At 41.6% G+C, this 14446-nt stretch overlaps 1 protein-coding gene across 1 annotated transcript in view; it reads left to right on the forward strand.

The window, feature by feature from the left end:
* MERTK (c-mer proto-oncogene tyrosine kinase) overlaps nt 1-14446 on the forward strand; it is a 226471-nt gene that overhangs the window by 167563 nt on the left and 44462 nt on the right. Inside the window, exons 15-17 of the mRNA XM_006898936.1 lie at nt 8527-8636; nt 10289-10448; nt 13282-13418. Of these exons, the coding sequence (XP_006898998.1) occupies nt 8527-8636; nt 10289-10448; nt 13282-13418 (407 nt within the window). The remainder of the gene's footprint in view (nt 1-8526; nt 8637-10288; nt 10449-13281; nt 13419-14446) is intronic.

A 14446-nucleotide genomic window follows, 5' to 3' on the forward strand; every position in this document is an offset into this window, starting at 1 on the left:
TTGCAACTTATAGCTACCCTATGTACAAGAGCCCTAAACACCATTCTGTCCTGTGCCAACCTCGCCATCTCAAACACACTCATGCCCACCCCTCCACTCACAGAGTCGATCCATCTCATCGAGGGTCTTCCTCTCTTGCACCGCCCCTCCCTTCTCCCAAATATGATGTCCTTCTCCAAGGACCAGTCCCTCCTTGCAACATGCCCAAAGTATGTCAGACAAAGCTTCAGAATCCTTAACTCCAAGGAGCTTTTTGGCTTCACGCTCTCCAGGACAAACCTGTTTGTTCTCCTAGCAGTCAACACTCTTCTCCAGCACCACAACTCAAAGGCATCAATTCTCTTTCCATCATCGCTAGTCACTGTCCAACTCTCCGATGCATAGCACATAATTGTGAAGACTAGCCTGGATCAGGAGCACCTTAGTCTCCAGCCTGATGTCGTTTCTCTTCAGTACTCTGGAGAGGTCCCTGACAGCTGACTTTCCCAATGCAATTGGTCTCCTGATTTCCTGGCTGCTGTTACCAAGAGTGTTGACTGTGGAACCAAGTAAACTAAAACTGTTAACTACATCAATCTCTTCACCATCCATACTGATGCTGCCAATTGGCCCTGTGGTGAGAATCTTTGTTTTCTTGATATTGAGCTTCAATCCATGTTGAAGGTCCTTGACCTTCTGCAGCAAGCGCTTCAGGTCCTCTTCAGTTTCAGCAAGCAGTTTTGTGTCCTCCACATAACACAGGTTGTTGATGATTCTTCCACCAATCCTGATGCCACATTCCTCCTCGTACAGCCCAGCATCTCAGATGATCTGTTCTGCATACTGATTGAAAAGGTGTGAAGACAAAATACATCCCTGACAGACCCCCCTTCTTGATTTTGAACCATCCTGTGTCTCCTTGCTCTGTTCTGACGACTGCCTCTTGGTCCAAGTATAGATGTGCATATATATGTTTGGGTGGTAGTTCTGGTTTCTTTAAGGTATTTTCCCAGTAGTGGAATTGCTTAGTCAAATGGTATTTCTATTTTCAACTTTTTGAAAAAAGTGCCATACTACCTTCCAGAGTGGTTGCACCATTTTACACTCCTACTAACAGTGAATAAAAGTTACAATTTCTCCACAACCTTATCAGGATCTGTTGTTTGCTGCTCTGTTAAACTTTTCTATTGTTACTGGCGTAAGATAATATCTCATAGTTGTTTTGATTTGCGTATCTCTGAGAGCTAGGGATTGTAAACATTTCTTCATGTGTTTGTTTGCCATCTGAATGTCTTCTTTGATGAAGTGTCTCTTCATATCCTGTGCCTATTTTGTGATTGGATTGTTTATCTTGTTGAAGTGCTAGAGAATTCTATAAGTTTTAGATATGGGTCTCTTGTCAGATTGTCATTATGAAATCTTTTTTCCCAGTCTGTGGATTTGCTTTTACCCTATTGGAAATTTTTTTTGATGTGTTTAAGAATTTGATTCTTAGAAGGTCTCACACACACACACACACACACACACACACACACACACACACTAAAATTGAAAAAAAAAAAAGAAGGTCCCACTCAAATATTTTATTCTCTCCTGGTTTTAGGTTTTCCAAGATGCTTTAAAGATGGTTTATATTGTGAATCAGGGATTCTAGAGTACCTCTGTTCTCTGATGAAGTCCTTGGTATTAATCCTCGGTCCTTGATCCACTTTGAGTTGGTTTTTGTCTGTGGTATGAGGTGTGAGTCTTACTTGAGTTTTTTACAGGTAGTTTTCCAGTCTTTCAAACGCCATTTGTTACAAAACTATTCTTAATGATAAAAGGAAATAAAGAGTCCCGTGCCGTTATTTTCCACAAAAAAAAAAAAACAAAACAAAACTATTCTTAAAATTTTTTATACACTGAGATTGGATAGAAAGACTAGTTGTAATATGAGAGGTAAAGCCCAGTTTAGGAGTTAGAAAAAATTTGGAGAAACTGACTACAAGACAAAATTATAGGCACATTACTGAGGCTTCTCTGAAGTGTTGAAGGGACTTGTCCAAAAGAAGGGACATTTATGGACATCCCTGAGATTGTCCTTCATTACACCACCCTCCCCAAAATATAAAATCTGGAAAAGAAGAAAAAAACTAATCCCCAATATCTTTGCACCATTAAAGCCACCTTCAGACATTTGGATCCTGTACATGTTTCATAGGCTGAAAATACTACAAACATGTACATTCCTGCCTATTTGAAAGCAACAGTGACTAACATTGTGCAACGTCTAGCATGCTCTGGCCTGTATTCTCCATAATTTGTATGTGTTTGTACATTTAATGGCACAACTATGCTGTGCTGGAGTTTAGGGTCCCTGGCAATAGGTGAGTAATGTGAGGAACAGACAGGACTGGTACTGAGGCCCAGTACCAGTACTGGTACTGCCCAGACCTCCAGCTTTCCCTTGATTATCACGTATTCTGTCCCTCTGAGAGCAGCTACTAGACAGGTTGACCATTGGCTGCACAGCATCCTTCTTAGTTACATCTCAGAGGATGGTTTGGCTCACATTTCACTTTCTGACATGATCTTTCTGATTAAGTTTTCAGGGAATAGAATTTCATGTTCTCTCTCTCTCTCTCTCTCTCTCATTGCTTTTGCCTCAGAAGCTAACCCTCCAGCAGGTTTTCAAGGACAGTTAATTGCTTGGGAGATTTTTCCATCCTATTTCCAAAGAGCAACTAGTGGATTCTTTCTGTGCGCCTTTGTGCAGCTTCTTACCACTAAGCCATCAGAGATCCCTAAATATATGTACAAGGGTAGATTTTATAATAAATAAAACTCAGGGCTATTTGATAGCAAGAAGTCTACTGTAAAACTTACTTTACTCTCTTTTTCAAAAGGCTGGCAAATTTAGCATGCCATATAATTTAAGTATCTTTTAAAAAATATTTATTCAACTTTTTTTAAAATCTGTTATAAAATCTCCATTTTATTGCTCCTCACTCCCCACAAAAAAGTAACAAAAGCAATATGCCAAGTTCTTTATTGGCTTCATTTCTTGCATTTGAAATACTCTTCAATGACATCCTTGGCCTGTGATTCTTTGCCATAGTCCTTGACAACTACATAACTGCAGCCGACTACTTTGCGGGGCTTTCCTTCTCGGTCAATTTTGCAGAGGCCTACCCACTCCCCCAGTTTCTTATTATCATCAACCTTTATCAGGTTGATTTGGTGTTCAGCAAAAAGGGCCTTTACTAACTTGACATACATAGGCTCATTACAGTTGGATGCAAGCACACATAGATGGGCTTGGTGCTTGTCTAAGGCTTTGGCAGCTTCGCGGATTCCTCGTGCTAGGCCATCGTGGATGAGGGCGGTCTTTAGCACCTCTTGTAAAGCGGTATTAACGTCCATTACACCACCAGCAGCAATGTCTTCCTCGGCAATGGTGGTGGGTTACGAGTGGGGCGGAATCTTGAATGCACCCGGGCCTCCGGACAACTCAGCGGCGACAGGGGAAAAGCTTATTGAACTTTTTAATAGTAAAGTTGACTCCTGATACCCTTTTTTAGTATGTAGTTATTTGATTTTTAACACATGCATAAATTCATGTACCTCCTACCATAATCAGGACACAGAACAATTTCATCTACTCCAAGATGCTCCCTCCAGCTTCTTCATTATAACCACACCCTCCCCACATGCTAATGACTGATAGCCACCAGTTTGTTCTCCATCACTGTAGTTCTGATTTTATGAGAATGTTGTTTGAATAGAATCACAAAGAACATAACCTTTTATTTTTGTCTTTTTCTACCTGATGGTCCACTTCTGAGTTGCATCTAGGCTGTTCCCTTATCTGTGGTTTATTCCTTCCTGTAGGCTTTCACTGGATCACAGTTTAGCTACTCAGCTATTAAAGGACATTGAACCAATGCCATTTTGGGGCTGTTGCAATAAAGCTACTCTGAACATTTCTATATTTTTGTATGAGAACCTATTTTCATTTCTCTGACATAAATGATTTGAGTGTAGTTGCTGGGCCACTGGTAGTTGGATATTTAGTTTCTTAAGAAATTCCCAAACTATTTCTCAGTACAGTTGTACCACTTTATTTTCCCACCAGCAGCACCAACTAGTGTCTGTATTTTTCCTTTCTGTATATTCCCTTTCAATTGTTGCCTCATGTAGCTGTAAAATGAAAGCAAGGCTTCAGACATCACATTCTGACACAGCAACCTTTAGATAGAAAGTAGAAAAGTCTGCCTTTTCCATATGTGTGTGTGTGCTTGCTTGCACGCCTCTTTATCTGTGTACCTATGTGAGTTAAATTCTTGTATCACCCAGAGCAGTGCACTTTTGGTGTTTGAAGGGCAACTTTTTTGAGATAACACTGACATATCATTACAATTCATCCATTTTAGTGTTCACCACACACAGTCAGTTTTGGAACATTTTCATCACCTCATAAAAGAAATCCTGCTCCTGTTACATGAGAGAAAGTCTTTGGACCTTGGCTTGCCTTGGCTGATCTCACTCCTCCCTAAAGAATTAGAGATGCCACTTAGGAGATAGGATGAGAGAGAAAGCAATGAAGAGTGAGAACGATTTATAGGCATCAGCAAGGTGGTAAATTCATCAAAGCACAGACTCTTAAGAACAGGACCAGTGGGCATAATTTCTTGTGTTAGGAGGGCAGCGAGTTTATGAAACATCCTCTAAGGGACTAGTGGGCACAATTTATAGATGCTAGCAAGGCAGCCAGTTTATGCAACAAGTGCAGATGTCCTCTAAGGGAGAACACAGCTGCTCTTCTAGAATAAGGAGAGGGCTTTTCTTTTGTCGGAGGTTTGATACTTATTTTTTCTCTCTCAATAAATGGTCTCTACAGCATGAGGTAATGTCTAATTATAAGTTATTTGCTTCCAGATCCGAATCTTATATAACTTTCCCCAATAATTCAGTCTCTAAGGACTGACTCTCTAAGGAGGTCAAAACCCACCAACTTATTTTATTAATATGTTATTACTACTAGGTATTCCCATGCTTTGCGCATGTGTGAAATCACACAAGCCACTTTTTGTACCATTTCTCTTATTCCTCTCAGCATTGGTTGGCTAAGATTTCCTTCCAGGGCCAGTTTGGTTGCTGTAGTCTTGATTCCTTCCCCCCAACCCCCTACGTGTCTAATCTGCTAGTATTCACCTTATCAGTCACACCTATCTCTCCTCCCATATCCCATGCTAAAACATGTTGTTAGTAGTTGCTGTAGTGTTGGCTGTAACTCACAGCAACCTAATGGACCTGGGCCATCCTCTCAGTCACATGTATGTGTTAAGTTACTGCGTTAACCCATCTCATGGAAAGTTTCCCTGAATTATTTTTTCTGAACCTCTTTTTGACCAAACATGATGTGCTTTTCTAGGAATTCCTGATGAAATATTTGAAGTAGATGAGCCAAAGTCTCATTCTCACTTGTAAGGAACCTCAATCTGGCTGTACTTCCCCAAGATAGACTTGTTCATTTTTCAGGCAGTCCATTGTCTACTCAGTATTCTTCTTCAGCACCACAATGCAGATGAGTCAGCTCTTCAGTCTTCCTTTATCACTGCCCAGCTTCTGTATGCATATGAGATGACTGAAAAGGTCAAATGTACCTTAGTCATCAAAATGACACACTTGCGAATTCTTTGCAGCCTATTTGCTTATTACAATATGCCTATCACTCTGCCTCTATAGACACTGGTTATTCATCAAGTGAATTCTTCACCACTTCAGTTTCTTTGCCCTGCATCATATCTTTACTTTCTACAAGCAAGGTTGTGTCTTTTGTGTATCTCAGGTTGTTAATGAGTCTTCACCATTGGTGATGTCTCCCACCTTAGGAACCACTACTCTGCTTTCCATGTCTACCATGTTAAGGCAGTCTGGCGCTTCCTCAAAAAGTTGGAGGTAGAAATACCATTTGACCCAGCAATTCCACTACTGGGAATATACCCTAAAGAAACCATACCTGCCATTCAAGCAGATATATGCACACCCATGTTTATTGCTGCTTTGTTCACAATGTTTATTGCTGCTTTGTTCACAATAACAAAGAGCCGGAAACAACCTAAGTGCCCATCACCAAATGAATGGATAGAAAAGCTGTGGTACATTCACACAGTGGAATATTATCCAGCACTGTAAAACAAATAACTCATGAAATATTATAAAAAATGGATGGCCCTGAGGACATTATGCTGAGTGAAATATCTCAGTCACAAAAAGACAAATATTGTATAATGTCATTGTTATAAAAAAGGACTGACGGGGGAGTTGAGGGGAAACTAAGAAAAAAGGGGATAAATAATGTACATGGCATGACAAGGGAGGGAACTGTATAAAAGGAATATATGATTAGGTCTTATTGGTGTAACAAGAGTCTAGAATAAGAGCTGCATTGTAAATTGGTTCTGTAGGTGGGACTGTATAATAATCAAAGAACTTTTTTCTAAAGAAAAAAGCAAACTGGGGGATAGGTGGGGGACAGTGAAGAAAATGTGCAACAGTGAATGAATGGAAATCCAAATTCTTTATAAACTTACAATAAAATCTTAATTAAAATGAAAAAAATCTCTATGTAATGGTAAAAGATAAGTATTACATTTCAGTTTATGCACAGTGTGTGATAAGCTTGTGTCTCAGCTGGCAACTAGAAATTATAAAATGCAATGTGTTCTTGAGTACTATTTCAGAAATTCACATTCTGTGGAGAGCAAGTCATGACAGCCCTGTGGCCTGGGGATTGCAAGTCTTTTTGTGAGTGCCGAGAACTTGTGGTAAACCCTTCTCCAGGACTGTGGCTGCACAGGAACGTTTGGTTACTAAACAGAGTTCTTCATTTAATCATCATCTCCATAATTGCTGAGTTAGAAAACTTTTAGAAGAGAGTGGGTATCAGTAAGTTTTCTAACATAGCAGTGCAGTTTGATTTTTATAACACAAAACATTAGACTATTGAAATTCACAAAAGGGGCACAGGAAAACAAAAATGAAAATTATTTCTGAATACTTGCATTGCTTCACTACTATGATAGAAGGTAAAAATGAATTTAGTTTTCAGTCTAGAAGAAGAAAATGGTATTTTCAAAACATTTCAAGGCAAGTAAGAGCAGATTGGCAAATGTAGATGCATACTTTAAAACAGGTCCTATTGAGCTTTTTGCTTCTAAAACATTGACTGTTCCACCCCTCTTTCTTTGTGTGTGTTGTGTCCAGTGTCCACTCGGATACAGGGGATCACATTCGACTTCATAACATGTTATTGTTTTGCTGTCAACCCAGAGGCAGGTGGTTCAAATACATCAGCTGCTACACAGGAGAAAGATGGGCAGTCTCGTCCTGTGAAATTTACAGTCTCTGAACATTCTCTGGGGTGTCAGCTCTGAGTCCTTTTAACTCCATAGAACATAACAACAATAGCATGTGTATACATGTGTACATAACAGATGTTACTGCTGTCTGCTGTCTAGTCAAAACTGACTCTTGGCTGACCTGTCAGGGTCTTTTCAGAAACTATAAATCACACAAGGGGAGATTGCCCTTCTTCCTCCCTAGAGCACCTGGTGGATTTGAACTGCCTGCCTTTGAGCAGCCTCCTACACTGACCCATAGCTGACCCTCCAGTAACTTTTCAGAGGCAGTAAATTCTCCCAAGTCATGTACCTTTTGCTTTGGTATCACAATTCCTTAGCATTAAGAACCCAGAGTTCCCCAAAATATATTGAGTGGGAAAAATTTAAGAAACTAAGAGTGTTATTTATGGGAAAGGCTTTTGCAAATGGGGTGAAGATTATGATACATTCCAAGAAATATTAGTCTTGGGCTTCTGTTGCTATTTGTTTGCTTTTAATTTCTGTCTGAATGTTTTTCTTGCACTGCTTTATTAGTTGCCATTAAGTTGACTCTGTAATGTATCAGATTTATTGTAAAATATTGCTTCAGCCTTTGTCATCTTCATCGTCTGGGTGCGTCTGATCAATTTTTGAGGCTTTCATGTCAATCTATCTTAACAAAGGCTTTTCTCCTTTCCGATGACCTTTTAATATAATGTCCTTTCCTAGCAATTGGTCTTTCCAGTTGTTATGAGCAAGTAAACAAGCCAAAATTTTACCATCCTTACTTCTAAGGCACATTCTGGTTGTATTTCTTCTAAGATTGATTCGTACTATTGTTGCTTATGCCATCACATCAGTTCTGCCTTGTACCAGTACTATAGGCTAGAATAGGATGCCCTGCAAGATTCCTCAAGCTATAATCTCTATGGCACAAGCCCCCAGGCCTTGTCTCACCTGAAGTACCTGATACGCTTGAACCACCAACCTTTGGTTAACAGTCAAGCACTTGTGCTACCAAAGCTCCTGTTTGTGATTACTAACATGGAAATGAAAGGCTTATTTTCTCATTTCACTGATGAACTTTTAAGACGTAAAAAACACAGTTTCTCCTCTAGATGTTAAAAACCTGCCAGTTTCTCCATATTAAAACTGGTCTTTTTCTTTGTTTCCTCCATCCCAGCACATCCCCTTGCAGACACTATTGAAGTTCATGGTGGACATTGCCTTGGGAATGGAGTATCTGAGCAACAGAAATTTTCTTCATCGAGACTTAGCTGCACGGAACTGCATGTAAGGATCTGGCCCATTCTGGAAAAGTTGGGCCTTTGGGGATTTGATCTTTATGGATTTGAGAGGGACAGAAGATGACAAGTGGTGTTGAAATGTGGAGGAGAGCCAGCTTTGTGAGGAAACTAGAGAACTGACGCTGGAGGTGGGGTTTCTGTATGACTCTGGTAACCAGGAGGGAGGCAGATGGGCCTTCTTCTATGAAGATGTCCAGCCCTGGAAGTTCAGTGGAGGGGCTAGGGGCTGAGCTGACTGGACACAGTGGGTTTGGGGTCAGTGTATGAATGGTGTTTTTGCTTCACTGTCTCAGCTTCTGTGGATCTGATTGGCCTCTGAAGTTTTTCCTGTTTACAAGCTTTTGTTCAGCTATGTCTGATCTTTCTGCATTGCCATCAGCTTGCTTCGGATCCAGAATTATGAGTCAGCTAGTCATGTGAAGTAAAGAAAAACGTAAAGATTTTTTCTCTAAACCCTAAACATAATTGACTCTTGAGTTGTACATTTTAAATGAGACTTTCACAACAGAGACAAGTGCTGTATGATAACTTTGGATGGAAACACTCCCTGTTTCTTCAACATTCTTTGGCATGACTGCTATCAGTTGTCAATCTTTAAATATAAGTAATTATTTTTTTCTTTTTTTTTGTAACTGTCTAATTGGATCTGACTGACAAAGGAGTAGATTGCCTCTCCTTCTCTAGCAGAGCATCTGGTGGATTTGAACTGCAAAAATCAGTAAATAATTCTTGTTTTTAAGTTTGTGATTATAAGAAATCTTTCTGATGCTATACAAGTGGTCCCTGGGAGTCAGAGTCAACTCAGCCGCACCTCACAACAACAACATTGCAAGAAGAGAGTGTTTTTCCAATGTGTTATGGTTCTTTTTCGGGCCTGTAACTTTATTCTTCCTAACTCACCTCCAAACTGAGCTTTGCCCTTTCCAGCTCTCTTTTTAAAAACAGGAAAGGGACTTTGTTTTGTTTTACTTGCTTTAGGCTGGAGGGGAAGGCTTCTGGGAACTTTTTTCCCATGTTGCTTCCTTCATGTTTTCTTTTCCGGTATGGTGATCAGGTATCCAATTTGTCTAGGAGTGAGGTTTCAAGGCTTTCAATATTAAGAGTAGGTGTTGAGCAAATAAAGACACATTAGTCTGATGATGTTGCTGTGTACCATCCAGTTGGAAGTGACCCATAGCTGACCCTCTGGCAGGCTTCAGAGAGTTAATCACACAGGAGGACATAGCTCGTCATTCTCCTGAGTGAATTAGCATTTGGGATTGCAGTGCAGCTTCTTAGTAGCAGGCCACCAGAGCTTCCTCACATTACCCTGGACCATTTTAGATCTCCCTCAACCTCAGTGTTTTGCTGTGATTTGGGTGAAAGTTTATGGAGCACATGTGTTTTCCATGCAACTATTCACACACATTTTTCTTTGTGCATTTAATGTTAGTCTTTGCTGTAACAGCACTTTCCCTATCTTCTCCCTATGTTTCCCATTTCCATTTGCCCTTCCTTCCTATCTTCTGTATTTTAGGCAAGTGCCGCCCTTTGTTTGTCCTACACCTTTTTGTGCTCACCAGTATGCGAGTTCACAGTGGCACTTGGAGGCAAGCTTTGTTCCTGAGGTTGCTGAGGACATGAACTTCCTCTCCACAGGTTGCGAGACGACATGACTGTCTGTGTTGCAGACTTTGGCCTCTCCAAGAAGATTTACAGTGGAGATTACTACCGCCAAGGCCGCATTGCTAAGATGCCCGTCAAGTGGATCGCCATAGAGAGCCTGGCCGATCGCGTCTACACAAGTAAAAGTGATGTGGTAAGTGTGTGGTTTTGATTCAAGGCCGTCCCATTAAAATGAAATGACTTACCTTGATGCCACAAGACATTTTATCCTTGAATAAACCGAGGCTCAAGGGTCACACTCAGACTTTTTTACTTATTACTGAAAAACCAAACCAACTGAGTTCAAGTCAGTTCTGACTGGCAACTCCAGCTCCATTGAGCTCAGTGATTTATTTGTCAATAAGGAGGTCATCAGGACTCTCTTCAGAAGCTCCTCTTGGGGGGACACCAGCCTCCAGCCTTTTCATCTGTAGCTGAATGCATTAACTCTTTTAGACTGTCCAGGGCCTCGATATAAAAATTCAAGTGGAATGCTAGAAAATAGTCCTTTGCTGTTTAGTTGATTCTGACTCATGAACAACCCTACAGGGACCCTACAGGATAGAGTAGAACCATCCCTTGGGGTGTCCAACACCATAAATATGGAAGCCAACTGCCTCATCTTTCTTCGATGGAGCATCCATGGATTCCAACTCTGATCTGTTTTTTATCAGCCTAGCGCTTGATCCACTGTACTTAATCCAATGCCCTTTCACCCTAGGTCTCCTACATTCTGATAAATGGTCCTTTGTTCAGAAGATCTGTGTTTTGCATGAGACCTTAGTTTATCCCCATTTTCTTTACAACAATGTGGTTACTTATTGGTCACAACTAAGATATTCAATTCATTGACTTCATCCAGTGGCTGTAGGGCCAAGGTGCTGTGAGAGTGTAGCCTTGTCTAGAGACGTGGGAAAGAAAACACTTTAGGAAAGAATAGAACACAGCACCAAGCTGAGTATTACGTGAGACTTATGTCTGCATTTGCCAAATTGCCCAGACAACTTTATTAAAAATGGGAACTATGTAAAAATGGCATCTGATGGGACATCTGACCTCAAACTTAACGAAAGGGAAGGAGAATCATGACAACAGCCTAGGGCCGATTCCTATGAAAGAAAAGTCAGAAAAACTTCCCCTCTCTGATTCTGACACACCACTCATCCTTTCTCTGGCTATTTTTCTGCTGTTGTTGTTGTTGTTATGTGCCGTCGAGTCGCTTGCAACTCATAGCGACCCTATGTACAACAGCCCTAAACTCTGCTCTGTCCTGTGCCAATCACATTGTCTCTGACACTCCCATCCCAATTATCCCAGTCACTGAATCAATCCACCTCATAGAGGGCCTTCCTCTCCTGTGCTGTCCCTCCACCCTCCCAAGCATGATGTCCTTCTCCAAGGACTGGTCTCTCCTTACAACATGTCCAAAGTATGTTAGACGGAGCCTCAGAATCCTTGCCTCCAAGGAGCCACCTGGTTTAACCCTTTCCAGGGCAAATCTGTTTATTTTCCTAGCAGTCCATGGTATTCTCAATACTCTTCTCCAGCACCACAGCTCAAAGGCATCAATTCTCCTTCTATCCTCCTTGGTCATTGTCCAACTCTCTGATGCATAAAAGTGATTGCGAAGACCATGGCCTGTATCAGATGCACCTTAGTCTCCAGAGAGACACCATTGTTCTTCAGTACTTTGGAGAGGTCCCTAACAGCAGCCTTTCCCATGGCAATGCGCCTTTTAATTTCCTGGCTGCTGGTGCCAAGACTGTTGACTGTGGAGCCAAGCAAACTAAAGCTGTGAACTATCTCAATCTCTTCACCATCCATCCTAATGCTGCCAATTGGTCCAGTGGTGAGAATCTTTGTCTTCTTGACATTGAGCCTCAATCCATATTGTAGGAAGCAGTCCTTGACACTCTGCAGCAGGCGCTTCAGGTCCTCTTCTGTTTCAGCAAATAGGATTGTGTCATCTGCATAACGCAGATTGTTGATAAATTGTCCATCAATCTTGACCCCACATTTCTCCTCATAGAGCCCAGTCTCCCGGATAATCTGTTCTGCATATAGCTTGAAAAGGTCCAATAATTGATTGCAGTGGCCACACAGACTCAGAGACCATGCTCATGATTGTGGGGTTTATTAGGTTCTAGTTTAAGGAGCCCCTGGTGGCATAGTTCTTTAAGTATTTGGTCACTGGTTCTAATCTACTAGTATTCTACATATAAAGTAAATATTTATAGCCTCCGAAACATGAGTTGGTGCCAACTTGATGACATTGGGATTTTGGCTTGGGGAGATAGGTTACAATTCAGGTTCAGAAATGAGTTGCAATACACGTATATAGTTTCTTGTCCTCTGCTGTTGGACCCTCCTCAGAGCTTTCTTGGACAGCTATCACAAAGCTCTTTTTAAGTGCCCAAGGACACTTACTCCACCAGTAAGCCTCATCGTGAAGGTGTTCCATTCTTTCAGTCTGTCTCACAAGCCCACTGTACCGTCTCTTGCCAGTCTCCTGGTTCTGCTTCACTATTCTCTGTGTGCATACTGCTACTTCTTATTGTCTTCCATCTTCTCTAGTATTACAGTTCTCTTCCTCCTACATCTAGAAAGTCCCAGCATAGGAACCAGGGTCCACAGGTCTGTGTTGAGCTCTCCTTTCCTGGTAGTAGTGAGTTCCCCTCTGCCTGTCTGCTCCTGGGATAGTTCTTTTTTTTTTTTTTCCAGCTCTCGTACCACCGCTCCCGGCGGCGCGCTGGGATAGCTCTTTTAAGCCTAGCAGGATGGCAAAACTGGCCAATCCGCTTGTTAGGATTCTTTGTGCCTGGCATTATCAACAAGCTGCCTAGTTCTCTTGGTGGGCTATAAACACCTTATTTGGGTAGTCTCACTGCAGCATTTGGTGGGAGTTAAAAGTCCATTCAATGGACTTTTATAATGAAAAATTCCTCTCCAGAAAGACTGACATCCTAACTTGTTGTTTTTGTTCTTAGTGGGCATTTGGCGTAACAATGTGGGAAATAGCGACGCGGGGGATGACTCCCTACCCTGGAGTCCAGAACCATGAGATTTATGACTACCTCCTCCATGGCCACCGCCTGAAGCAGCCAGAGGACTGCCTGGATGAACTGTGAGTGAGCTTGTCAGCTGAATCTGGCAGGTGGCTTTGCTGAGTCTTGAGAGACATAGCCATGCAGTTGGATAGAGTAGCATGCTGGTGCATGCTTGGGATCCAGGTGGCTAGGTGCAGAGAGTGGCACACAGGGATGTCCTAGTCTATGATCTTCTCTTTTATGGGAGGTAAGGTGAGCACACCACGAGTAGCCCTGCTGTGACGTGTTCACCCCAAGGGTAGTTGCACCTCTGGCCTCAGCCTAGGTTAGAGCCCATGCTCCAGAGTTCTTTAAGCCTGTCCAAGAATTAGGTCTTGTAGATAAATAGATATTTAGGGAGTTCTGATGGCCTATTAAAAAGGAGATGCACTGCAATTCCAAAGGCATGCAGCTCAAATCCACCTACTGTTCCATGGGAGAAGAATGGGCAGTCTCCTCCCATGAGATTAACTTCCCCTGAAGACCTGCTGGAGGGTCAGCCATGAGTGGTTCCCACCTAACAGTACACAGTGACAACAACATGTGATACATACATAAAGACTTCAAATACTTTCTCTTCCCTTTTTTTTAATACAGTTATCCTCCTTCGAAACAGCATGTCAACCAAATCAATGAAAGTGCTATCCTTAAACAGGATACTGAGAAATCTACAGCAGTGACTTTGAGACCAGGGCGGTTATCAAAACTATGTTGGCTTTGTGTGGAGACTGTGAATCTGTTGGCCTAGAGCAGCCAGAAATTTGGGCTTTAAATTACTGCTCATCATGAATATTACTGAAAATGCATAATTAGCAGAGGATAAACTAGACCACTGGGTTTTCCTAAAAATTAAATCTTTATGTGCATCAAAGTACTTGTGCAAAAAAGTGAAAAGGAGAACCTGTAGACTGTAAAAAATATTGTTGTTGTTGTTGTTATGTGCCGTCGAGTCGTTTGCGACTCATAGCGATCCTATGTACAACAGCCCTAAACGCTGCTCTCTCCTGTGCCAATCTCATTGCCTCTGACAAACCCATCCCGAGTACCCCAGTCACTGAAACAATCC

The sequence above is a fragment of the Elephantulus edwardii genome, unplaced genomic scaffold, assembly GCF_000299155.1.
Source record: "Elephantulus edwardii isolate Elephantulus edwardi_28Jun2011 unplaced genomic scaffold, EleEdw1.0 scaffold00241, whole genome shotgun sequence".
NCBI classification, from domain to species: Eukaryota; Metazoa; Chordata; class Mammalia; order Macroscelidea; family Macroscelididae; genus Elephantulus; species Elephantulus edwardii.